Genomic DNA, 27,874 nt, shown 5'->3' with positions numbered 1-27,874 from the left:
TCAACATCGTACTTGAAGTCCTAGCCAGGGCAATTAGGCTAGACAAAGAAATAAAGGGTATCCGGATTGGCAAGGAGGAAGTAAAGTTATCACTATTTGCAGATGACATGATCTCATACACAGAAAACCCTAAGGAATCCTCCAGAAAACTACTGAAACTAATAGAAGAGTTTGGCAGAGTCTCAGGTTATAAAATAAACATACAAAAATCACTTGGATTCCTCTACATCAACAAAAAGAACACCGAAGAGGAAATAACCAAATCAATACCATTCACAGTAGCCCCCAAGAAGATAAGATACTTAGGAATAAATCTTACCAAGGATGTAAAAGACCTATACAAAGAAAACTACAAAGCACTACTACAAGAAATTCAAAAGGACATACTTAAGTGGAAAAACATACCTTGCTCATGGATAGAAAGACTTAACATAGTAAAAATGTCTATTCTACCAAAAGCCATCTATACATTTAATGCACTTCTGATCCAAATTCCACTGTCATATTTTAAGGGGATAGAGAAACAAATCACCAATTTCATATGGAAGGGAAAGAAGCCCCGGATAAGCAAAGCACTACTGAAAAAGAAGAAGAAAGTGGGAGGCCTCACTTTACCTGACTTCAGAACCTATTATACAGCCACAGTAGTCAAAACAGCCTGGTACTGGTACAACAACAGGCACATAGACCAATGCAACAGAATTGAGAACCCAGACATAGATCCATCCACGTATGAGCAGCTGATATTTGACAAAGGACCAGTGTCAATTAATTGGGGAAAAGATAGCCTTTTTAAGAAATGGTGCTGGCATAACTGGATATCCATTTGCAAAAAAATGAAACAGGACCCATACCTCACACCATGCACAAAAACTAACTCCAAGTGGATCAAAGACCTAAACATAAAGACTAAAACGATAAAGATCATGGAAGAAAAAATTGGGAGAACCCTAGGAGCCCTAATACAAGGTATAAACAGAATACAAAACATTATCAAAAATGATGAAGAGAAACCAGATAACTGGGAGCTCCTAAAAATCAAACACCTATGCTCATCTAAATACTTCACCAAAAGAGTAAAAAGATTACCTACAGACTGGGAAAGAATTTTCAGCTATGACATCTCCGACCAGCGCCTGATCTCTAAAATCTATATGATTCTGTCAAAACTCAACCACAAAAAGACAAACAACCCAATCAAGAAGTGGGCAAAGGATATGAACACACACTTCACTGAAGAAGATATTCAGGCAGCTAGCAGACACATGAGAAAATGCTCTCGATCATTAGCCATTAGAGAAATGCAAATTAAAACTACGATGAGATTCCATCTCACTCCAACAAGGCTGGCATTAATCCAAAAAACACAAAATAATAAATGTTGGAGAGGATGTGGAGAGATTGGAACTCTTATATACTGCTGGTGGGAATGTAAAATGGTGCAACCACTTTGGAAATCTATCTGGTGTTATCTTAAACAGTTAGAAATAGAACTACCGTACAACCCAGAAATCCCACTCCTCGGAACATACCCTAGAGAAATAAGAGCCTTCACACAAACAGATATATGCACACCCATGTTTATTGCAGCTCTGTTTACAATAGCGAAAAGCTGGAAGCAACCAAGGTGTCCATCAACGGATGAATGGTTAAATAAATTGTGGTATATTTCATAGAATGGATTACTACGCATTGATAAAGAACAGTGACAAATTTGTGAAACATTTCATAACATGGAGGAACCTGGAAGGCATTATGCTGAGTGAAATTAGTCAGAGGCAAAAGGACAAATATTGTATAAGACCACTATTATAAGATCTTGAGAAATAGTATAAACTGAGAAGAACACATACTTTTGTGGTTACGAGGGGGGGAGGGAGGGAGGGTGGGAGAGGGTTTTTTACTGATTAATTATTAGATAAGAACTGCTTTAGGTGAGGGGAAGGACAGTACTCAATACATGGAAGGTCAGCTCAACTGGACTGGACCAAAAGCAAAGAAGTTTCCAGGATAAACTGAATGCTTCAAAGGTCAGCGGAGCAAGGGCGGGGGTTTGGGGACCATGGTTTAAGGGGACTTCTAAGTCAATTGGCAAAATAATTCTATTATGAAAACATTCTGCATCCCACTTTGAAATGTGCCGTCTGGGGTGTTAAACGCTGACAAGCGACCATCTAAGATGCATTAATTGGTCTCAACCCACCTGGATCAAAGGAGAATGAAGAACACCAAGGTCACACGACAACTAAGAGCCCAAGAGACAGAAAGGGCCACATGCACCAGAGTCTTACATCATCCTGAGACCAGAAGAACTAGATGGTGCCCGGCCACAACCAATGACTGCCCTGATAGGGAGCACAACAGAGAACCCCTGAGGGAGCAGGAGAGAAGTGGGATGCAGATCCCAAATTCTCATAAAAAGACCATACTTAATGGTCTGACTGAGACTAGAGGAATCCCGGCGGTCATGGCCCCCAAACCTTCTGTTGGCCCAGGACAGGAACCATTCCTGAAGACAACTCATCAGACATGAAAGGGACTGGTCAGTGGGTGGGAGAGAGATGCTGATGAAGAGTGAGCTAATTATACCAGGTGGACACTTGAGAGTGTGTTGGCATCTCCTGTCTGGAGGGGGGATGGGAGGATAGAGAGAGTGGGAAGCTGGCAAAATTGTCACGAAAGGAGAGACTGGAAGGGCTGACTCATTAGGGGGAGAGCAAGTGGGAGTACGGAGTAAGGTGTATATAAACTTAAATGTGACAGTCTGACTTGATTTGTAAATGTTCACTTGAAGCTCAATAAAAGTTAATTTAAAAAAAAAAAAAGTGCTTAACAGAGCTCTCTTTCAGCAGACATGTTTGGCTGCCACATTGAAATAGGCCCCAGCAAGCCACAGAGGATAATCACGCCTCCCCAATTTTCTAAACCAGATATAATTCCAAGCATTCTAAGATAGGTATCTCAGTTATTTATATATCTACATCTAAGATCATAGGTCCTGATTCTTTACTCAGGATAAAAACACAAATAAATAGGTTATCAAGTTGCATGAAGAAAAAAAAAAAGGTAATTAAAAAAATAACTGAGTGGGACTGTAAAACAATACAATCACTTTGGGAAACATTTTGGCAATTCCCTATGAAGTTAAATACACTTAGTGGAAAACAACACTACAATACTACGTAGGTATTTACTCAACAGAAATTATAATACGTGTACACATAAACATTTACAGGAGTTTTATTCATACTAGCAAAAGCTGAAAAACAACCCATGTATACATTAAGTGTTAAATAGAGAAACAAATTGTTATATGTACATGAAATGGATTATTAAAATAATTTCAAAAGATTAAAAAAAAAAGAAAATAACATTCTGAAACGTGCAACATCACGTATGAATTTAAAAAAGTATTCTACTAATTGAAAGAAGCCAGTTGCAAAAGACTGTATATTATATAACTCCATTTATGTGATATTTTGGGAAAGGCAAAAGGACAGGGACAAAAATCAGATTAGTAGTTGTCAGGGGCTGAGGAATGGGGATGGGGATGGAATATAAAAAGATAAGGGGGTACTTTTTGGGGTGATGGAAATGTTCTGTGTCTTGATTGTGGTGGTGATTATATGACTCTATACATCAGTGAAACTCATCAAATTGTACACCTAAACAGGATGAATTTTATTGTATGTAAAATTTATTTCAATAAAACTCAATTTAAAAAGTAGCTGGCTGTAGTAGATAATAAACACATGATTGTTATGGGACTATTATGACCAAGTAAACTATATTCTTGGTCATAAGTCCATCCAGCTTTTTGAAATATTACAGTTTTCTAAGAATATGTTGGTTATGTATGTCTTTCATTGAACTAACTGCAAATGCAGTGTGATTCAATTTCCAATTACATGCAAAACGTTTCTAACCACGCCATTTAGTAGAGTTTGCAAAGTGGGAGGCTGTGTTATAAGGACGTCCTCACTTTTAAATCATTACCCACTGTAGCAAGCACCCTTTATTAGAGTAGAAACTTGACAGCATTGTAAATGATGCAGTATTGCACAGTTTTAATACTGGAAACACAGTTGTTTCACAAACATTCTTATTGTGAGCCACCTGCATTTCCTGATCTATTGAATTAAAAAGTTAAAAAGAGAAAACTAAATAACATGCAGGGAGAAAGAAAAGGAGAAATACAGAGAGGGAGGGAAGCCAGAGAGAGAGTGTGTTGGTGAGGGAGGAAGGGAAGAGAGGGAGAGGGAGAAGGGAAGGGATGGAAGGAGGAAAGGGGAGGAGAGGAAGAAAGGGAGGAAAAGGGTAGGTAGGGAGGGAAGGAAACAGGGAGAAGGAGAGGGAGGGAGGGCAGGAAAGAGGAAGAGAAAGAGAAAGGCTTTGACAATAATTCTGAATCATTCAACTCTGTGTCCAAAAGCAGCCAGAATCTGTGCTTTTTTTCTATTTTTTTTTTTACAAACTATTTCATGTTCTTTTTTCCTTGATATAGATTGTGAAAGCTAAATATATTTCATAACACTTAAGAAAATCTCTAAGAGCCAACATGTTGTATGTGGTTGAATACTGGCTCTGAAGCATAAAAGTCCCACTTGAGCCCTCAGGTCTTTGAATTTACGCATGTACACAACTCTGCTTGTACTATAGCTCTGCCCCTCCTCACCCAAAGCTTCCCAAGTGGCCTCAAAGAATGAGATTCCAGACATAGTGTCTCTGTCTTATTACATTAACTTTATCTCAAGACAACTCCTAGTTGACATGACTGTCATTAATTTTGAGCTACTGATTTCAGAAAAGGACCATTTCTATCATATTTCCAATTTCAAATGTACAGTTGATTGGCATTTCCTCCCCGCTGTTCCAATCTGCTGTCTGGAACTCATTTACAGCCAACATAGTCTGTAAAAAAAACGTAACTTACTTTTTTATGGCTTTTTCCAAACTAACGTTGACTGGTGTCAATGGGGAATGGGAGACTGCCACTGCATATGGTATATATGGATTGCCCAGCTCCACTTTAAATATCCCAGGATAAATGATGCTCTATTTTTTTAAGTGAAAGAAAGAACTGATTTTAACCGTTTTAGGTGTTCATTTTTAACTACCTAGTTATACTGAATATACAGAATATAGTTGAAACTTTTCTTCACAACTTGGATTCATTATTATAACATCAATTATTGTATTATACAGTGATTCATTCAAGAACTACCAAGAATACCTAGATGTCATTTTCTACATTAAGCGACTATGAACGGCTAGATTTTCTGAGCTTTGCTATGATAGAAAAATAATGTGTAAAATTTTCTCTGACAGTAATTCCTGACTTCTCTGCATTGCATATTCCATACCTGTTCTAATTTTCAATGAATTAAAAAGAAAAAACCTCTTCTCAGGATTCCATGACAGAAGATGCAAAGTAAGAATAAATACTTTCTGAGTGAGAACACCCCTTTTGTGATGTATACTAATTGATGCTTGGTTTATGTTTAGTTGCTTGGCCACATTTTGGGAAAAATAAAAAATTGTCAGATAGACAACCTTCAAATACTTGAGATATCACTCTATTTGGAATTGTATTGATTTTTATTTTTACTAATTAGTGATTCTAAATGCAACTGGGGACCTTCAGTCATGAATTTTTCATTAGTCAACAGCAAGGTGCTAACGATGATGATTATAAGGTGAAGAAGACAAAGATGAAGATGAAGGAGAAAGAGACAGAGAAGTTGAATATGATAGAACATTTGTTTAATAGGCTTGGTGTCCCATTTAGGAGGCTGAAATTTGTCTGACCCACACTTTAGTGTTTAAATAACATTACTTTCATGAAATATAATGATGGCAATGCTAGACGGTATGCATAGCAGTTTCCATTGTTTTTAATATTCTGTTTTGGCAAATTAAAACATTTACAATTTCATTAAATCAGTGGAATTTAGAAATTTATTCACCTATGAATATGAAAAGTTTAGGGTCACTGATATAAAAGATGAATTTATGTAATTTTAGATCCTAAAACAATGTCTGAAAACTAAAATACAATACTATTTTGTTTTGGGGAGTGGTGGTGAATCAAATAATTAAATTTGCTACCATATTATTTTGAAGTGTTAATATGTCAGAAAAAAAAAAAGCCTCTCCTACTGCCATGAATGTTAAACTCTAAATTCATTCTATAAATGAATAAAGAGATAAGGCAAATGAATCAATTATAATGAACACATTGCAATGCACTTCAACATTAGGCAGCACATATACAAAGCATCTAGAAGTCATAATAAGAATGCAAAGATAATATATCCTCTAACGCATTGAGAAGAAGAGAAAATACAAATCTTCCTTGAACTACAAGGCTAAAAAATACAGATAAGCCCAGAATTTTCTTATTCTAGATATGACAGAGACCTCCTCCTGCGATAGACCCCTCTTTTGTGTAAGGAGTGTTGTGGGGACCCAAGGAACAGGTTGGAAGTTTTAGAATACAGCTTATATATTCCTTATTCGAAACCCCATTTCACTTTCTTCCTTTTTTGTAAATAGTGTTCAGAAACTGCCCAAACCACATTTTTACTATTTCTAGAAACATAGCATATATAACTAACCATAGAATGTATTTCTCTCCCAATAGAAAAACGCAATGAAAACAGAAGTAACACGGTACTGCCTCAGATCTACAAGCCATTTGGTCTGATTTTTCACCTCATGGGACATCACCCTTTAGTTTCCATGTATTTAAATTTAAATTTCTTACACGGTATTATTAGGAAATATTATAATATGGATCATTATATTGCACATTATACTTCATCCAAATGTCTGTGTTAAAGAAAAAATCTGACACTAATATTGTTTTTATTCAGTTGAAGCTCAAAGAAGAAAAAATTCACTCACCTCTTCTGCATGGATACCACACAGCTTGCTTCCTGACAAGAGTTTGTTTTTCAAACTTTTATTCTGAGGAAAGAAACATAGTTATATTACTAAAAAATGATAAAATACTAACAATTCCTCTAAATAAATCAGCATCATTGCTGTATGCTTTGTTCACAGATGAGGCTTTTGTGACGTGAGTGGAAATAGATTTATGTAAAACTTAGTTAAATCTGTAATGTAAAACCAAAACTGATCCTTTTATTCAAATAAAATTTTGATTAATTAGCACTGTTATTAACAAAAGATGAAACTACATTAACTTGTATTAACAAAGGATGAAACTTTCTTTAGAACTGAGAGTACTGTTCTATATTATTGCTAATGTTTCTCTCACATTTAACCTGCTTTCTTATGTTTATGTTATTTTATAAAACAATTTTAGTTTAAAATCTGTAATAGATGTTAATTCCTTAAAGTACCCTGTTAAACTGCAAACACTATCATCTGAATGATGGCCATCTGTTACAACACTGAAATATGCTTTCATTTCTGTTAGGTGCCCTGGCATTGGTTTTGACTCAAGGCAGCTCCATCTACAACAGAATGAAACACTGCCTGGTCTAGCACTTTTCTCATAAACATTGCTATGTTTGAGCTCATTGTTGCAAACACTCTGTCAATCCATCCCATGGGGGGTCTTCATCTTCTTCGCTGACTCTCTACCTTACTAAGCATGATGTCTTTCTCTAGGGACTGGTCCCTTCTGATAAGCATGTCCCAAGTATGTGAGACTAAATCTCACCATCCTCACTTCGAAGGAGAATTCTGGCTGTACTTCTTCCAAGACAGATTTGTTCAATATTCTTCGATAACACTATAATTCAAAGGCATCAATTCCTCCTCCATCTTCCTTATTCATTGTTCAGCTTTCACATGCATATGAGGCAGCTGAAAATACCACAGGGTGGGTCAGGTGCACCTTAGTCCTCAAAGTGACATCTTTGCTTTTCAACACTTTAAAGAGGTCTTTTGCATCAGATTTGACAAATGCAATATGTTGTTTTATTTCTTGACTGCTGCTTCCATGGGAACCTATTGTGGATCCAAATACAATGAAATACTTGACAGCTTCAATATTTTCTCTGTTCATCATGGTATTGGTTATTGATCCAGTTGTAAGGATTTTTGTTTTCTTTATGTTGTGGTGTAATCTATACTGAAGGCTGTAGTCTTTGATCTTCTTCAGCAAGTGCTTCAAGTCCTCTTCACTTTCAGCAAGCGTCATTTGCACATGTCAGGTTGTTAATGAGTCTTCCTCTAATCCTGATGCTGTGTTCTTCTTTGTATAGTCCAGCTTCTCAGATGATTTGTTCAACATACAGGTTGAATAAATTTGGTGAAAGGATGCAACCCTGACATACTCCTTCCCTTATTTTAAACCAAGCAGTATCCCCTTGTTCCGTTTGAATGGATGCCTCTTGTTCTATGTACAGGTTCCTCATGAGTACAATTAAGTGTTCTGGAATTCTCATTCTCCAAAATGTTATCTATAGTTTATGATCCTCACAGTCAAATTCCTTTGCATAGTCAATAAACACAGGTAAACATCTTTCTGGTATTCTGTTATCAGCCAAGATCCATCAGATATTGGTAATGGTATCTCTCATTCCACCTCCTATTCTGAATCTGGTTTGAATTTCTGGCAGTTACCTGTCTATATACTGCTGCAACCTTTTTTTTTTTTTTTTTCAGAAATTGTATTGTAATGTGGCCACAGATATATCAGAGAATCTTCTTTCCCTTTGAGGACTATGACTTGAGAGGATTCTTACATTCCTGATACCAGGGTGTTTCACTCAAAGGCCACTTGATGCTCAGAAGCCATTTCTTCCTCCAAGTCTCAGAATTGCACTGTCTTTTCTGGCCCTGAGTTCAGGCAAATCTGTTAATCCTTTGAACCTCCCATAATTAACCTAGACTGATAGGCAAATGTCTTTTCTTTAAGATGCTAACGTCTTATGTTCTTAACCATCTGAGTCTAAACCCTCATACAAACAGACCCCAGGTTATGAATAAAATCAGTTCCTAAGCACGTGTTGGAAAATCTGTGGGGCAGTTCTACTCTGTCCTATAGGGTCACTGTGAGTCGGAATCGAAGCAACGGCACTGGCCACTGGGGTAAGCATGTCTTTAAGTGGAATTTGTAGGTAAGTTGGCACAGATACTTACGGTTCTTATTAGCCTTACTTTAGTGCAAGAAAAAGCTCAAAGCCTTTTCAGTGACTTAAAAACTGCATATGCAGCAAGCAAATGTGATTGTGATAAAGAATTTGTTGCACGTAAGGATTGGTTCAATAGTTTCAAAGTGAGGGCAAATTTACATAACATTAAAGGGCAAGTATGGGTTGCCCATACATCGGCTGTTCCTAACCCAGGGACTTACTGAGTATATGTGTATAAAGTATATATATACACACACACGCAGTCAGTTCCTGGTTTACTGTCAAGATGCTGTCCAGTTGATTGTGACTCACAGTGACCCCATGTGAGTCAGAATAGAACTGTGCTCCATAAGGTTTTCAATGACTGATTTTTCAGAAGGAGACTGCCAGGCCTTTCTTCCTAGGCACTCCTGGATGGACTCAAACAACCAAATTTTCGTTAGCACCCAAGTGGTTAAATGTTTGCAACACCCAGGGATTCCAAACATTCATAGCTGTCATTTAATCCTGTCTCAACACACCCAGGATTTTCTGTTTTTGTATCATGTAATCGAGGTAAATTTTCCTCCATTAGATAGTAAGGCTATAAAAGAACAGATAATTTTATAAAACTCACAGAATTTGGACCTCATATTGGCTCAAGAGGAGCAAACAATGTAATAGAAATGTACGTCTCATGCATAATGACTAAAAAGAGAGAGCCAATGTGATGAGCACCATGATGATATTGAATAACATTTTATGAAGAGTGAATGGATAAATTACTGAATGAATACACCAAATTTAAGAGTTCTTCACTCACAATTCCCACCTGATTTTGACCCTCTTTTCCAATTTTGTTTTCTTACCATGCAGGAAAGGGATGCAGCTGCCCTACTTTGAAAAAAATCCTTTATCTATTTTTTCCTCTTTAGATAAGAGTTGAAATTCTAAAAAGCTCATTTAGAGTTTCACACCATGAAACGTTTTACACGATAAAGAGAAAATTATTTTGAATTATTCAAATAATGTCATTTTGCAAATATTTGTACTCTTCATACATCAAGGCACAAAGAGAATGCAATATACATTATCCTTATATTTAAAGGCATGTAAAGTATAATGCCACCACTTGTCTGTCACTTTGTGGTACTGCAGTGGCTTGCATGTTGTTGTGATGATGGAAGCTATGCCACAAGTATTTCAAATACCAGCAGGATCATTCATGATGGACAGGCTTCAGTGGAGCTTCTAGACTAAGACAAACTAGGAAAAACCTGGCTGTCTACTTCTAGAAAAATTTGGTCAGTGACAACTGTATGAATAGCAGAGGAACTATGTCTGATGTAATGCTGGAAGATAAGCCCCTCAAGTGGGAAGGCACTCAAAATACAAGTGGGGAAGAGCTGCCTCCTCAAAGTAGAGTCAACCTTAATGACACGGATAGACTAAAGCTCTCAGGACTTTCGTCTGCTGTTGGGGCACAACTCAAAATGAGAAGAAACAGCTGGAAACATCCATTAATAATCAAAATGTGGAAGGTACAAAGTACAGATCTAGGAATATTGGAAGTCACCAAAAATTAAATGGAATGGCTAAGGATCAGTATCCTAGGCATTAGTGAGCTTAAATGGACTGATATTGGTTATTGTGAATCAGACAATCATATTGTCTACTATGCCGGAATGAAAAATGGAAGAGGAATGGCAGAGAATTCATCATCATAAAGCACATTTCAAGATGGTGAAGTAAAACGATGCCAGTGATAGGATATCTGTATGCCTACAATGAAGACCAGTTAATACAAATATTATTCAAATTTACCCACCAACCACTAATGCCAAAGATAAAGAAGCTGAAGATCTTTATCAACTTCTGTGAAGTGGTTAAGAGCTTGGCTGCTAACCAAAGGTTAGCAGTTCAAATCCACCAGCCACTCTTTAGAAACCCTATGGGGCAGTTCTAGTCTGTCCTATAGGATCGCTATGAGTCAGTATTGACTCAACTGCAACAGATTTCAGCAGTCTGAAATTGATCAAACATACAATCAAGGTGCATTGATAATGACTGGTGATTGGAATACGGAAGTTGGAAACAAGAAGAATCCGTTGGAAAATATGGTCTTGGTGATAGAAACTATGCCAGAGATTGCAAAATAGAATTTTGCAAGACCAAAGACTTATTCATTGCAAGTAACATTTTTCATCAACATAAACGGTGACTATACACGCTGACCTTGCCAAATGGAATACAGAGGAGTCAAATAGACTACATTTATGAAAAAAGACAATGGAGTAGCTCAATATCATCAGTCAGAACAAGGCCAGGGGCTGACTACAGAACAGACCATCAATTACTCATATGCAAATTCAAGTAGAAGCTGAAGAAAATTAAAACGAATCCACAAGAGCCAAAGTATGACCTTAAGTACAACCCACCTGAATTTGAGACCATCTCAAGACTAAACTGGACACATTGAACACAAATGACCAAATACCAAATGAGTTGTGGGAATGACACCAAGAACATCATATGCGAAGACAGCAAAGGGTCCTTAAAAAGACAAGAAAGAATAACAGACCAGAATAGATGTCAGAAGAGACTCTGAAACTTGCCTTTGAATGTAGAGTAGCTAAAACAAATGGGGGAAATGATGAAGTAAAAGAACTGAAGATTTCAAAAGGTGGCTTGAGAAGACAAAGTCAGGTATTATAACAAAATGTTCAAAGACCTGGAGTTAGAAAACCAAAAGAGAAGAATATGATTGGCATTTCTCAAGCTAAAAGAACTGAAGAAATATTCAAGCCTCAAGTTGCAATGTGGAAGGATTCTATAGACAAAATATTGAACATGGCAGGAAGCATCAAAAAAGGTGGAAAGGATATAGTCACTGTACCAAAAAGAATTGGTAGATGTTCAACTGTTTCAAGAAGTAGCATATGATCAAGAACCAATGGCAATGAAGGAAGAAGTCCAAGCTGCACTGAAGGCATTGGCAAAAAAACAGGCTCCAGGAAGGGACTGAATAGTAACTGAGTTATTTCAACAAATAGATGCAACACTGGAAGTGGTCACTCATCTATACCAAGAAATTTGGAAGACAGCTACCTAGCCAACACATTGGAGGACATCCACATTTGTTCCCATTCTTAAGAAAGGTGATCCAACAGAACATGGAAATTATTAACAATACCATTAATATCACACGCAAGTAAAATTTTGCTGATGATAATTTGAAAATGATTGTAGCAATATATCCACAGGGAACTGCCAGAAATTCAAGCTGGATTCAGAAGAGGCTGTGGAAGATGGATCTTGGCTGAAAGTAGAGAATACCAGAAAGATGTTGGCCCATGTTTTATCGATTCTGCAAACGCATTTGACTGTGTAGATCATAACAAATTGTGGATAACATTACAAAGAATGGGAATTCCAGAACATTTAATTGTTCTCCTGAGGAATCTGTACATAGATCAAGAGGTAATGTTTCAATTAGAACAAAGGAATACTGCATGGTTTAAAATAAGGAAAAGTGTGTGTCAGATTGCATCCTTTCACCAAATTTATTCAGTCTGTGTGCTGAGCAAATAATCCAAGAAGCTGGACTAGATGAAGAAGAAGGGGGCATCAAGACTGGAAAAAAGGCTCATTGATAACTTGCAATATGCAGATACACAACACTGCTTGCTGAAAACAAAGTGGACTTGAAGCACTTACTGATGAAGATCAAGGACTACACCCTTCAGTATGGATTATTCCTTAACATAAACAAAAATCCTCACAACTGGATCAAAAAGCAATATTAAGATATACACAGAAAATATTGAAGTTATAAAAGATTTTATTTTACTTGGACCTACAATCAAAGCCCATGAAATCAGCAGTCAAGACATCAAACATTGTATTGCATTGAGCAAATGTGCTGCAAAAGACCTCTTTAAAGTGTTAACAAGCAAAGATGTCAATCTGAGGATTAAAGTGTGCCTGACCCAAGACATGGTATTTTCAATCTTCTCATGCGCATGCTCAACTCAAAGGTAATGGGTTTGGTTTTTTGGAGTTTTCATATACATTCAAAAGCTGAACAATAAATAAGGAAGACAGAAGAATTGATGCCTTTGAATTACAGTGTTGACAAAGAATACTGACTATACCATGGACTTCCAGAGGAATGAATAAGTCTGTATTGGAAGAAGTACAGCCAGAATTCTCTTGAGAAGCAAGGATGATGAGACTTCGTACATGTTATCAGGAGGGACCAGTCTCTGGAGAAGGACATCCTACCTGGTAAAGTATGGGGTTATCTAAAAAGAGGAACACCCTCAACCAGATGGATTGACACAGTGGCTGCAAAAATGGGCTCAAACATAACAATGATTGTAAAGATGGTGCATGACAGGGCAGTTTTTGTTCTGTTCTACATAGGTTTGCTATAAGTCAGAACCAAATTGACAGAACCTAACAACAACAAAAATACAGAGAGTGAATATATACTGATAGTTTTAAATCTGCCGGTTTGCTCTGGTCATAGGGTAAAAAGCCTTCTTCAAAAAGGTGAAGAAATGAGTGGAGTGCATCTCATATGAGCATTTATGTCAACAGAAATCTTCCACATCTTTAGTTTAATTTAATAACTTCAGTTTATTAGAAATGGCTGTATATTAATGTGATTTATAAAATTATTAGAGCTGAAAAAGATATATCAACAGAAAATCAACTACTTGTCTTGGAACCATTACCACCACAAATTCTGGAGAGAAAGATGAATATAGAGAGTAACAGTGTAGATCTACATACCTGGAGCAGAAGCCATGGGAGGCGGGGGGCATTTCCTGACTCCAGCAGTCTAATTTTAGTGTTTCTGATTGCTTCTGAAGCTTGTGAGCTCACTACTTAGTGAGATAGCTCCTTCCCTTGAAATCCTATCTCACGTGATGTGAAGATGGTACCACTTTTTGCTTAATAAAAGATTCATTCATTCCTTCTTAGTCTATTTATACATAGATTTATACTGACCTTTATGTGACAAACATAGTGTTAAATCTTGATAATACAAATATAAAACAAGTGGTTATCTGCTTTCAAAGAGTTCACATTCTCGGTTAGGGTGAGCTCCAGACATGAAGACAAACAACTGAAACGCAGAATGTACAATGCAAATTATAGAGCATTTAAAAAAGAATAAATTGAATTTATAACTTTTATCCTGAGAGGATGTTCACAGTAAATTATTATTACAGAAAAAGAATTTGCAGGGAAATGTTTGAAACAGTGGCCTAAGCTTTGAAAAACAATCACAGATCTGTGTATACATGTGTGTACATGTTTTTGTTTGTCTGCATGAAATTAGGTGGAAGTGAAAAAAGCACACATTAGTCCCTTAAATGTTCTATTGCAAGGTTGAGTGAAAATGTAGAAAATAAAATGCTATTCATATTTTTAATTCAGTGTATAAGACTTAAAAATGCTTATTTTTAAATCTAGGAGGCAAAGTGAGCAAATAAAAATTTCTATGTGATTAAGAGATGTTATTATATGTAGTGTTCCCTCCAAATTTTAGCTAATATCTTAATGGAATTTAATATTTTAATATAATTTTCTGAATTAAATGTAATTCAAATGAAAATATAAAAGACAACCTGAAAAATAACATCAGTGCTGTTGCAAACACACAGATAGAAAGTATGTAAATATACCTCTACACAGAATTGCTGAAAATTGCATTGGTGTACTTTTGTTGTTGCTGGTGTTGTTTATATTCAGTTCCTGCTCCTTCACCTAAACTGAAAACCAAATTTATGTCTGATTTTTCTCTACGTTTCCAATGCCAGAAACATACCCTACTTGTTTTTGTTGTTCAGTGAATACTTGTTACTGAAGCTGATGCTATTGCTAAGGACTAAATTGGCAGTTCAGTGCTTCTGTGTGAGATTATTTCATTGTATAACTTCATTTGACAATAGCCGAGCATCTTAAGTCCATACCGTTAAAACATATAATGTTTCTACTATCTGGGTTTTCAGGGTGTTTCTTGGGAACAAAAAGGGGGCAATTTTGACTCTAAAGATAGTGCAAAACAATTAGGTGATAATCATTTCCCTAATGTTTTGGTACTCCTGAAAACCTGAAAAATGTTTACGAACATTGTGCTATTCAACGTTTGCCAAGTATCATTTAGTGTCATTTCGATATTTCATATTTCTGCTTTAATCTCAACCTAGGAGCTCTTTTAAGTTTAAAAACTGTGCTTCTTTGAATGTGAAACACTTACGGGTGTCTTCAGTGAATAGTACAAAATAAGTGCTCAAAAAAAGTTAGTTGAATGAATGAATTTAATAACCCTTGAACAGGTTGTGACCTCAATCTGAAGTTTTCATATATAAAATGCTCAACTACTCACATTACTTAGTTCTGAGGACACAGATATTAGATTGTCTGCTGAATCCAGAAACACTAAAGAGATTAGCATTTAAATAGAAATATCAGGTTTATCTATGAACAGAATGTTTTAGGGGGTGGAAACATTAACAAGTAGATTTGTTCACGTCTCTATGAAATAGTGACAGAGCGTACTGAACATATTTTCACTCTTTCTCCAAATTGTACAAACTCTATTATAAATTTTGCTTTCGTATTGATGCTAACAGGCACGTCCTTGGGTATTACTGAGGGCTGTAGGAGCTTTTAATCCTCTGTAAATACCTCAACATGTGTTGATTTTTTTTTTTTTTTATATTTCATTTTAGAGATTTCTATTAGTATAACATATAACTAGGTACACATATACATTTATTTGTATGCATAATTTGCTTACTATAGACTAATAAAATGCATATTACAAGAAGCAATAACGTATCTTAGAATAAAAAACAAGGAGTCTTGGTAGCACGGTGGTGAAGTATTTGGTTGCTAACTGAAAAGTTGCTGGTTCAAACCCACCAGCTTCTTCAAGGGAGAAAGATGTGGTGGTCTGCTTCCGTAAAGATTACAACCTTGGAATGGGGTTGTTCTACTCTATCCTACAGGGTTGCTATGAATAAAAATAAATAAATCCAGGTTAAAGAACGAACACATTTTTTTTTTTTTTGATACCGGTGTATAGGAGTTTCCAGTGCCTTGATATGTTAAATTCCTGTATGAGAACCTCTCATTCTCCTTTTTTTATTCCAACTCCCACCTTAACTTCAGCATTAACCAAAACAAACAAACAAACCCCTTGCCTTCAAGTCAATCCCGGTTCCTGCTCATAGCAACCCCTATAGGACAGGGTAGAACTGCCCCATAGAGTTTCCAAGGAGCACCTGGTGAATTTGAACTGCTGACATTTTGGTTAGCAGTTGTACTGCTTAACCTCTACGCCACCATGGTTTCCACCTCAGCATTAAAAAACCCACTGCCATCAAGTCGATTCCGACTCATAGTGACCCTATAGGACAGGGTAGAACTGCCACATAGAGATTCCAAGGAGCGTCTGGCGGATTCAAAACGCTGACCTCTTGGTTAGCAGCTGTAGCACTTCACCACTATGCCACCAGAGTTTCCACCTCAGCATTAGCCACCATGAAATCCTCATTCATAAATCAGATCTACAAGATTGAATTCAATAAGCCTGCTAGTCAGTCACCAAATAACTAGTTTATAAACAGTGGATGATTCTACTTGGACTTAACAATCACATTGATAGGACCAAGTCTGAGTATGTCCTCTATACATAGATAAATTGTTTTCTATCTCATCAATTTACTGACATTCAGCAAGAATTATATTTGAAAATACCATTCTAGATTAAAGAAATAGACTTTAAGAAGCCCTGCTAGACCTTGCATTAAGCACTTTCTTTTACACCCACACTCTGCTTCTATTCATCATGTAATTAAGCTTATTAAACAGCAGAATATCTTCTTTGATAATTAAGTGCCTTTGTTCTTTGTCAGGTATCTATTTCAACACAATTTTAGGATCTCTTTTTTTCCCCCTCTGGTATATGCTTGGTTTTATTTTTATGACATAATCACCCATTTATTAATTCACAATTGAGTATTATGGGGTCATAGATTTCTTAGATCTGTAAAAGAGCACGCATATCATCTAGTCCAATCTCCATATGGATATATTAGAATTGGAAAAACCTATTTGTCTCAGTTACAGCAAAGAGAAATACACTTGAATATCCTTTTGTTCATTCAATCCAATTCTAAGGTAATAAAAAAAAAAGTAATAAAGCAGTGAAAATGAACAGTATTTCACTAAAAATGTTTATAATAGACTTGAACAATGCACCTGGCTCAGCATAGGGAATAATGCCAGACCCTGACATGGATATCCTTGTGGCCACCAAGCAATGGGCAGTGATTTTAGTGTATGTCCACACTTTGTTCCGGTATTTAAATCTGGGGGATTGTGAAAAGCAATACATTTCCATTAAGCTGAATGTCATTTCCAGGGTTTAAGAACTAGAATATTTTGATATTTTGAAAGACATATAAAACTGGGAATAATTAATTACACATAGCCAAAGCTTGGCCAAAGGAGTCCTGGTGGTACAGAGGTTAAACGCTCAGGCACTAACCCACCAGCCACTCCATGGAAGTAAGATGTAGCTGTCTGCTTCTGTAAAGATTACAGCCTTGGAAGCCTAATGGGGAAGTTCTACTCTGTCTTATAGGGCTGCTATGAGTTGGAATAAACTCTATGGCAACGGGTACAGCTGGGCAGATTGTACCTAAAATCTGTATTATGTATGGAGTGGGGTGGGGTGGGAAGAGCTTTTGTCCATGCACAAATGGAGATTGTTCTTAGGTGTCACGTTCTTCAGAAGCAAGGAGTGCTGATAATCAGACCATTTACTGATTTAACCTTTTCATTCATGACTTACAACTATAAAAAATTTAATTCCAAAAACACTTATGGTTTCCTATTACTTTGGTATTGAGAACATAGTTTCTACAGTTTTGTAATCAGATTTCTGTCATTTTCATCTGCTCTTCAAACAATGCCTCTCATCGTTATCAAACTCAATGACACTTTTACAGCAAGATCTAAAAGAAGAAATCATACACTTAATTCCAGCCAAAATTCCAGGACATATTATCATTTGAGAGGACCTAAAAACAAAGTCTTTTGAAAGCATCATCGCACATGTTGAATATCTGTTGTTAAACTGCCTGTGAAGTTCTTAGTATCCATTTTTCTGGTAACCATATCTTGATTTATTTTATGGGAAACCTTTCTTCAAGTGAAATCCACGTAGCTTGTGTGCCGCTAACTCCACCAACTATATCAAACAGTTTAACACACTCACAGCTTGGCCAAAGGTGTTCTGATGGCTCATTAGAATTACTAGAGAATGGTGCTAAGGGCCATCACTAAGTCAGAACTTGTCTGAGAATAGATCTAACATAGAAAAAGAAGACCTCTGAGTAACGTAGGAAGGAATACAGAATTATGGTGACATTGTCTCCCACCCCACCCTGCAAAACAGATTTGCCTAAAGCTAGTATGCTCCTGGGTTTTTCAGTTGCACCCTCCTCACACCAGCACTCCTGGCCTCTTGGTGCCATGCTGGAATATCACACACATTCCCCACCATCTTACCTAATATCTGCTCCATAATCATGTCACATCCAAGTAACCGGCTTATATCTCATGCTGATACCATAGCTCCTAGGGTGTAGTCAGAGAACGTGTCCATCCACTTTTTGCTTCTGTAAGTGGAAGGCAAACCCCATGTGCCACCTACTTAGGGAATATCTCCTAACAGGAATAGGGTGCAGATGTTGTGCAGCCTATAAACAAAGATCCCTAGAGCCTTTTTTGGTATAAAGCTGGTGTATTTGTCAGCCCTGCTTAAAAATGCCATTTATATTTTTCCATTGACTACAGGATAAAACCCAAACTCAAATCTGAAAGCGATAGAAAATCTTTCTCAAAAAATATACCCTCTTAATCTAGTTTTGATTTTTGACTGAGACCTTAAAAATCACAATTTCAGTGTAACTTACATGGTAGCCTAAATCCAGCAAAATCTCTAGTCTACAAAAGAGAAGTGAATGATCATAAGTCTAGTACATCTCTATAATCTTGTGACATGTAGATGAAAAAAATTCAAAATTACTATACTCCATTTCTCATAGTGCTTTTAGATGAAATTAAGCACTGGAGTTTTTTTGCAAATAATAGAAATCAATAATAGCTAAATCAAGCAAAAAAAGTTTTAAAAAATTTCACTGGAAGGATTTTGGATAGAATCAAGAGGAAGTATGGGAATAAGACTCAGAAAAAAAGTAGAAACCAAGGAAGAGAAGGTATCCACGATGACAAGTTAGGAATAAAGTTGTTGAATAAGAGCGTAGAAAGCACTGTAGTTAATTACACAGTAGAAAGATGAGGCCTCCATGAATTTTCATGGTGAAAGTCTGGATGAAGAATCTGGAACTACTTAAGATTGTCCAATTGAATAAATTATGTAAATATGATTATCACATTATTTTGAAGATTTAAATAAAACGTAGGATTGTTCTCAGGCAGCTGAAAACAAGTATTGATTTCTCCAATGTGCAATTAAGTTTAAACCAAGAGAAAAACACCTGCAGAGACATTCAAAATAAAAGCAGCGATTGCTGGGTCCCTGTGGAAAGCGTCACCTACTTTAAAACTTCCTAAAACTGATTGTGCAGAAAACACTTTAGATGACTGCTTGAGACCCACATTTGTTTCAGTTCAAATGTGTTTGCAAAATGCCTGGGAAACAGGAGTAACTTTTTCAATAAGTCAGGTAGTAACAGGGAAACTTACCTACGGTATGCTGTAAGAAACAAAGTCACAGAATGCTTCGAAAATATTTGCAGATACTAAAAATTTTGCAAATGCTGAGTTACTTATTGAGGTTATCTCATGAAAGGATGGGGACCGGACTCCACTCTAAGCCATGAGTGTTTATCTCACCCATCCTTAGATGCACAATTTTTCACTTTTTACATGTCTTCAAATCAGGATGAGGTTTACAACATAACACACTTTGTATTCTCCCCTCCAAGGAAAATTGTCAAGTCTGAAAAAACAATTTACAATTGATCTGATGTTACGACTTAAATATTACTCCAGTAATTCTTGTTTTAAAATCAATGGAACAGTCAAACAGAGAAAGAAACAAGGGAGATTTTTCTTCCATTTAGAAAGACTTAACTTTATAGAAGAGTGGTTAAACGGTTAAGCTTTTAGTTGCTAACCAAAAGGTCTGCAGTTGGACTCCACCAGGCGTGCCTTGGAAACCCTATCAGGCAGTTCTACTCTGTCCTGTCGGGTCACTATGAGTTGGAATCAACTTGACAGCAACAGATTTGGTTTTTTGGTAACTTTATAGAAACCAGGAAAAAATAAGAAACATACATGGCATTTTAATTTATTCTAAGTCATGTAGAAACGAAAAGGAGAGCTCTGAGAGGGGGAATGCTAAAATTATCTATGAAACTGTTTTAAATCAACTATAAGGAAAATGACCAAAATGAATCAAACACTCAGCGTCAATAATATGAATGCAGAGCTTTGTAGTCCTTGTTGATAGGTGTCCCCTAGTCCGTTCCAACTCCTAGCTACCCTGCTTACAACAGAACGAAACACTGCCAGTCCTGCGCCATCCTCATAATCACTGTTATTCTTGAGCCTATTGTTGCAGCCCTTGTGTCAATCCACCTCTTTGATGGTCTTCCTCTTTTTCATTGACCATCTACTTTACTAAGCATGATGTCCTTCTCCAGGGTCTTCCTTATTCATTGTCCAGTTTTTGCATGAATATGTTGCAACTGAAAATATCATGGCTTGGGACATGCACACCTTAGTCCTAAAGGTGACATCTTTGCTTTTCAACACTTTAAAGAGGTCCCTTGCAGCAGCAGATTTGCCCAATGCAATGTGTCTTTTGATTTCTTAACTGCTGCTTTCATAGGGATTGGAAGATGAAATCCTTGACAACTTCAATCTTGTCTTCATTTATCATGGTGTTGCTTGTTGATCCAGTTGTGAGGATTGTTGTTTTCTTTAAGTTGAGGTGTAATCCATACTGAAGCCTGTGGTCTTTGATTTTCATCAGTCAATGCTTCAAGTCCTCTTCACTTTCTGCAAGCAAGGTTGTGTCATCTGCATATCACAGATTGTTAATAAGTTTCCTCCAATCCTGATGCCCAGTTCTTCTTCATATAGTCCAGCTTCTTGGATGATTTGCTCAGGATATAGATTCAATAAGTATGGTGAAAGGATATAACCCTGATGCACACCTTTCCTGATTTTAAACCATAAAATATCCCCTTTTCTGTTTGAGTAACTGCCTCTTGGTCTATGTACAGGTTTTTCATGAGCACAGTTAAGTGTTCTGGAATTCTCATTCTTCGCAATGTTATCCAATAATTTGTTATGATCCACACAGTCGATCTACCTTTGCATAGTCAATAAAACATTGGTACACATCTTTCTGCTATTCGCTGTTTTCAGCCAAGATTCATCTTACATCAGCTATGATATTGCTCATTTCAAGTTCTTCTGAATCTGGCAGTTCCCAAGTCAGTGTATTTTTGTCACTCTTTTTGAATTATCTTCAGCAAAATTTTACTTGCATGTAATATTAATGATATTTTTCAATAATTTCTGCTTTCTGATGGTTCACTTTTCTTTAGAATAGGCACAAATATGGATCCTTTCCAGTAGGTTGGCCAGATAGCTATCTTCCAAATTTCTAGGCATAGACAAGTGAGTACTTTCGGTGTTCTATCCATTCGTTGAAACATCTCAATTGGTATCCCTCAGTTCCTGGAGAGTTGTTTTTTGCTATTCCCTTTAGTGCAGCTTGAACTTCATCCTTCAGTACCACCAGTTCTTGATCATATCCTACCTCTCAAAATGGTTGAATGTCTTCCAATTCTTTTTGGTGTAGTGATTCTGTATTCCTTCTGTCTTCTTTTGATGTTACTGTGTCATTCAGTATTTTGCTGATAGAATCCTTTAATATTGCAGCTGGAGGCATGAAATTTTTCTTCAGTTCTTTCAGCTTAAAAAATGCTGAGTATGATCTTCCTCTTTGGTTTTATAACTCCAGATCTTTGCACATTTCATTATAATACTTAATTTTGTTTTCTTGAACCACTCTTTGAAATATTTGTTTCAACTATTTTACTTCATCATTCCTTCCTTTTGCTTTTCCTACTGTACGTTGAAGAGCAAGTTTCAGGGTCTCTTCTGGCATCCATTTGGTCTTTTCTTTCTTTCCTGTCTTTTTAATGACCTTCTGCTTTTTTTGAGTACGGTGTCCTTGATGTCATCCCACAATCCGTCCAGTTTTTGGTCATTAGAGTTCAATGCGTCAAATATATTCTAGAGATGGTCTCCAAATTCAGGTGGGATATACTCAAGCTCTTATTTTGGTTCTGGTGGAATTTTTTCAATTTTCTTCAGCCTCAATTTAAACTTGCACAAGAGCATTTGATGGCCTCTTCTGCAGTCGGACCCTGCCTTTGTTCTGATTGATGGTATTCAGCCTTTCCATTACCTCCTTCTACAGATATAGTCGGTTTGATTTCTTTGTTTTCTATCTCATGAAGTAAACATATATAGTCGCCATTTACATTGTTGAAAAAAGGTTTTTGCAATGAAGAAGTTATTGGTCTTGCAAAATCCTATTATGTTATCTCTGGCATAGTTTCTCTCACCAAGGCCATATTTTACATCTACCAATTCTTCTTCTTGGAAACCCTGATGGTGTAGTGGTTAAGACCTTCTGCTGCTAACCAAGAGGTCGGCCGTTCAAATCCACCAGGTGCCCCTTGAAAATCACATGGGGCAGTCCTCTAGGGTCACTAGGAGTTGGAATTGACTTGACAGCAATAAGTTTGTTTTTTGGGGGAATTCTTTGTTTCCATCTTTCGAATTCCAATCACCAGTAATTATCAGTGCATCTTGATTGCATGATTGATCAATTTTAGACTACAGAAGTTGGTAAAAATCTTCAATTTCCTCGTCTTTGGCATTACGGGTTGTGTGTAATTTGAATAATGGTCTTATTAACTGGTCTTCTTTGTAGGCCTATGGATATTATCCAATCACTGACAGCTTTTACTACAGGATAGATCTTGAAATGTTCTCTTTGACAATGAATAAGACACCATCCCTCTTCATTTTGTCTTTCCCAGCATAGTAGGCCATGTGATTGTCTGATTCGATATGGCCAATAACAGTCCATTTCAGCTCACTAATGCCTAGGATATTGATCTTTATGTGTTCCAGTTCATATCTGACAACTTCCAATTTTCCCAGATTCATACTTTGCACCTTCTAAGCTCTGATTATTAATGGATGTTTGCTTCTCATTTTGAGTCATGTTACATCAGCAAATGGAGGTCCCAAAAGCTTGACTCCATCCATGACATTAAGGTTGACTCTACTTTGAGGAGGCAGCTCTTCCCCATTCATCTTTTGAGTGCCTTCCAAGCTGAGGGGTTAATTTTCTGGCATTATATCAGACAATGTTCCACTGCTATTCAGAAGGTTTTCACTGACCATGTTGAGATGTAAACCATAATGAAAGCTGTAGTCTTTGAGCTTCGTCAATATAGCCTTTGCTAACATCTTCTCTGCTTGAAATAATAATCAAACAAAGACAAATCCTGGAGTTGTACTCAGTAATGCATGGGCAAATGAGTTGACTCTCCATAACCAAAATGTATATACACATGGAACAGGTCTTTGGGTTTTTAACCCCAAATATATGCAGTTTTTAATTGCCACTGAAATGCCCTTCAGGACAATATAAAAAATATGGTTTATAAAATAATTTTGTCCCTAGAGCTATATCTAAAAAAAGCAAATTTGCTGTGATATCTTTAGGAAATATCAATCAACTCATCCATAATTTGTGCTGAAGTTATTCTTGCCCTGACCTACCTGTTTAACATTAGAATACCTCTCACTCTTTCCTTGCAATTCAGCTGTGAATTTTAAACCCAATAAAGCCATTTCATCACAGGAACACAGGTGAGTAACTAGAGAATTTGAGAGAAGATTTCTTTCTTGTTTCAATTTTGTGGGAGAACTGAATTTTTTTCCAGCCTACCAAAATTTAATTTACCTATTCCACAGCCTAGTATATAAATACTCTTTACATATTTCCACATTTTAAGACAAGTGTTTTAGCTGCACAAAACATATAAAAGCCAAGTCTTTTAGAGCTGACATTGGATTTAAAAATTGTTCTGTTCAACCTTTGCTAGCTGGTCAACATGACATACATGATGATTAAATGTCATCAATGCTAGTTTGGACCTAGTTTATTATTTATGAATTAATTCAAGCTTATCAAATATTGACAGTTTTGAGCAATTCCTTTTCACAGTATAACTAGTGAGGATTTCATGTTGTCATTCAAGCCAGGCAATAAAGTTTAACTGTTATAAATTTCAAAGTAAGATGACTTATTTTATAATTGGGTTTATTTTTTCCTCCTACTATCACTGGAAAATTCCCACACAGTGTGTATGGGAGAAGAGTAGGCTCATCACTTACCATGGTGTTGCAAGCTCAGATAGGTTAGCCTACTTATTGTTTTATACGTTCAATTGGTTAGAGAGTTGATTGAAGAAATATTGGGAATACCAGAGATCCAGTTATCAAGTTAGGCAAAGATGGGGCTCAGTTACAGGTAACACGCTGTGTTTTTGTTCTACTGGCACCCCAGGTCACAATTTTTTTTTCCTTGTTATAAGGTAGCACAAGGCAGTAGATTCATTGCAGTTTTTTATTGATAAAAGAGATATTAGTATTTGTTTTTTGTCTGTTGTAGTTTAGATTGGTTTTCCTCCTTTTAAAGGTAGCATGAGTCCCAACCCTGTCACTGACTTCACTCCACAACCTTTCTCTTGCATCATTGTTTTTAGTCTTCATAACAATTCAAATGGCCCACTCCAGTCTGTCTTGCAGGCTGCCAAGATCAGAGACCATCAAGCTCTTGCTTTGCATTTATCTTTTCTCCTGTGGAAATGTTTTCTAGTATTTGAGTCAAGCCATGTATTTTTACTTTTCTTCTTTCATGGATTTTTTAAATGCTACATTTTCCAACACAGGGAGATACTGATTGGCAAACATAATAGACTCAATTATTTATTTGTAAATATATTTTGATATATAATAGACATCTGCATAAGAATTGTCTCTTTCTTTTAGATTTAATAAAATAAAACTAAACAACCCATTCCTTCTATTGCTGGATTTTTTTCTTCTTTTCATTTTAAATCAGTAAAGAGATAACCCTTAAGTTATATGGTACTTGTATATTCAGGTTTAGCTTCTCACTAAGTACTTTGCTTCTCAAATTAGTCTCTGTAGTTATTCCTAGCAAAAAAAACTTAATTATCCCTAGCAAAATTTTCTAAAATTATTGTTTTCGTGATATTGTGTCCCTTTTTAAGAAACCTCTCATGGCTCCTTACAGTCAAATATGTCAAATCCCGACTTTTTTCCTGACACTCAAGGCATCTTTTCAAATCACAAACTGGGATCCAAACACTCTATTTCATTAAAAAGTAGTTTTCTTTTTAATCAAGTCGATTAAAGTTAACATACATTTCTTGAGTATGTTTAACTTGCAAGACACTGTGCTGTGATATATAGATGCTATAGAGATTAGTAAAACATGATTCAAGCCTTTATGTATCTTATTCTCAAATACAGGTGCTAAAATAAGTTCTCTAATTTTAACACAAAAGAACATAAACGTTAGTTTTATGAGTCTGCTAGCTTAGCACGAATAAACGTGTTAAGGGTATTCACAGGGAGAGAGATCTCATCCAAAGCTCATCTACTTATAATTAGAAAAAGTATATAAAGTACACTGTGTTTAAGAGTATGAGCAATAGAACTTCTCTTAAAAACTCCTCCAAAATGTGTTAGCTATTTGACCTTTCCAGGAGTGTTAGTTTCTTAAGGTTGCCTTAACTAAGTACCGCAGAGTGGCTTAAAGCAACAGAAATGTATTGTTTCACAGAGCTGGAGGCAAAAAGTCCAATATTAACATGCAAGTGGGACCCTGCTCTTTTCAAAGGCTCTCAATGCTTTCTCGTTGCTTCCAGTTTTTGTTAGCCCCAGGCGTTTACTAGATTGTAACAGCATAACTCCAATCTCTGCCTCAATTTTCATACGGCATTCTTCCTTTTGTTTGTCTTTGCTTCTTTTCTTCTTTTATGAAGATACCACTCATATTGGATTAGAACTTACCTGTCTTAGACGGGGTTCTCTAGAGAAGTAAAACATATGAATATACATATAGAGATTGATGTCAAGGAAATGGTTCACACAGTTGTAGAGGCTGGAACCCAAGTACTTGGGTGAGGGTAGAGGCTTCTCCTGATTCACGTAGCTGCAGGGGGTGGTGAACCCAAGATCAGCGGTCAGAGAGCAGGGCTGTTGGTCACAGGCAGTGAAGATGGATGAATTCCAAGATCGGCAGGCAAGACCGCAGGTAAGCTTCTAGCTCAAGTCCGAAGAACTGGAGGTCAGACAAACGGGAGCCAGTTGCAGGATCCAGAGCAAGCCTTTATAGGATGTCCACTTATATTTGATGTAGGCCACACCCTCAAGGAAATTCTCTTTCAACTGATTGGCTACTCACAGCAGATTCCATCATGGAGGTGATCACATGATATTAAATCTCATCATGTAAGTGCTCACGATATCTTAATGACTGGCAAATCACTGAGAATCATGGCCAAGTCAAGTTGATATACAGCCTTAACCATCACACCACCCTACTCCAGTATGACCTCCTGTAAACTTAACTAATAACATCCTCAAAGAATCTCCTTCCAAACAAGATAACATTCACAGGTGGTGGGAGTATAGGGCATGATAGGACTTCCAGCGTATCTCTTAGTAGGGCAAAATTCAATCCATAAAAGCAGTTTACTTATCTACTCTGATTTAAGTTTCCTAGTTTTTAAAATGGTAATAAAAATAGTACCTACCCGGTACCTTTGTTGAAGGATTGAGATGACTGTAAATAATTTAGCAAGTGTTTTTCGTATAGTAAAAAAAAAAAAAAAAAAATACGGTGAAATAAGTTCCTTTATGTGGGCTTTTGCCTTGTTTCTTTGGAAAAATGGTTTGAGAGATTTTTCCGCTAAACCCTGAGGAGTTACTTTAGCCCTAGTTTTCTACTCCAGAGGTTGTGTTTCATTTCAGGGATAAGCTGTAAACAACTTGTGGTTTGATAAGTTTTTTCTGGTCCTCGGCTTCTTCAGCTTGCCCTGTGATTGGTGTGCACCTTGCAAGAACTGGTCAATAAACTATGATGCAAATGAGATGACTATAGCCTACTATGCAAATGAAGTGTCTGTGGCCCACCAAGAGGGGACTGGCCAGTTTTGGTTCCTCTGGAAGGGGTCTTGCCTTGAGTATGTATGCAGCCAACCCCACAGACATTTTTCAGACAGAAAGAAGCAGAAAGACAGGAAGGAGAAGAAGAAAGAAGAGAGAAGCAGCAGAGAGAGAGAGGAGGCAGGGAACTTCCTAAACAGCTGTAACATGAATCAAAGGCTGTCACACTGAAGACAGCAGCAGACCCGGAAAGGGCCCTGTGGCAGAGCTGGTGGTGACAGAAGGTAGGCCCCAGGGGAGCCTGTCCTGAGGGGGCCGAGAGGAGGCCTGTCCTGGGGAGGCTGAGAGAAGGATTGTGCTGAAGAAGGGATACTTTTCCTACTTGCTTCCTCATCCTGATCCTGATCCTGAGTTGTAGCCTAACGATACTGATT

General features: G+C 36.9%; 1 protein-coding gene across 1 annotated transcript in view; it reads right to left on the bottom strand.

Moving 5' to 3' along the window:
- LUZP2 (leucine zipper protein 2) overlaps window positions 1–27,874 on the bottom strand; it is a 560,852-nt gene that overhangs the window by 112,019 nt on the left and 420,959 nt on the right. The window contains exon 6 of the mRNA XM_049890745.1: window positions 6,907–6,969. Coding sequence (XP_049746702.1) covers window positions 6,907–6,969 — 63 coding nt within the window. The remainder of the gene's footprint in view (window positions 1–6,906; window positions 6,970–27,874) is intronic.

The sequence above is a fragment of the Elephas maximus genome, chromosome 7 (genome assembly GCF_024166365.1).
Source record: "Elephas maximus indicus isolate mEleMax1 chromosome 7, mEleMax1 primary haplotype, whole genome shotgun sequence".
Lineage (NCBI taxonomy): Eukaryota > Metazoa > Chordata > Mammalia > Proboscidea > Elephantidae > Elephas > Elephas maximus.
The sequence above is the reverse complement of the archived record's forward strand: the minus strand, read 5'-3'. Positions and strand labels throughout refer to the sequence as shown.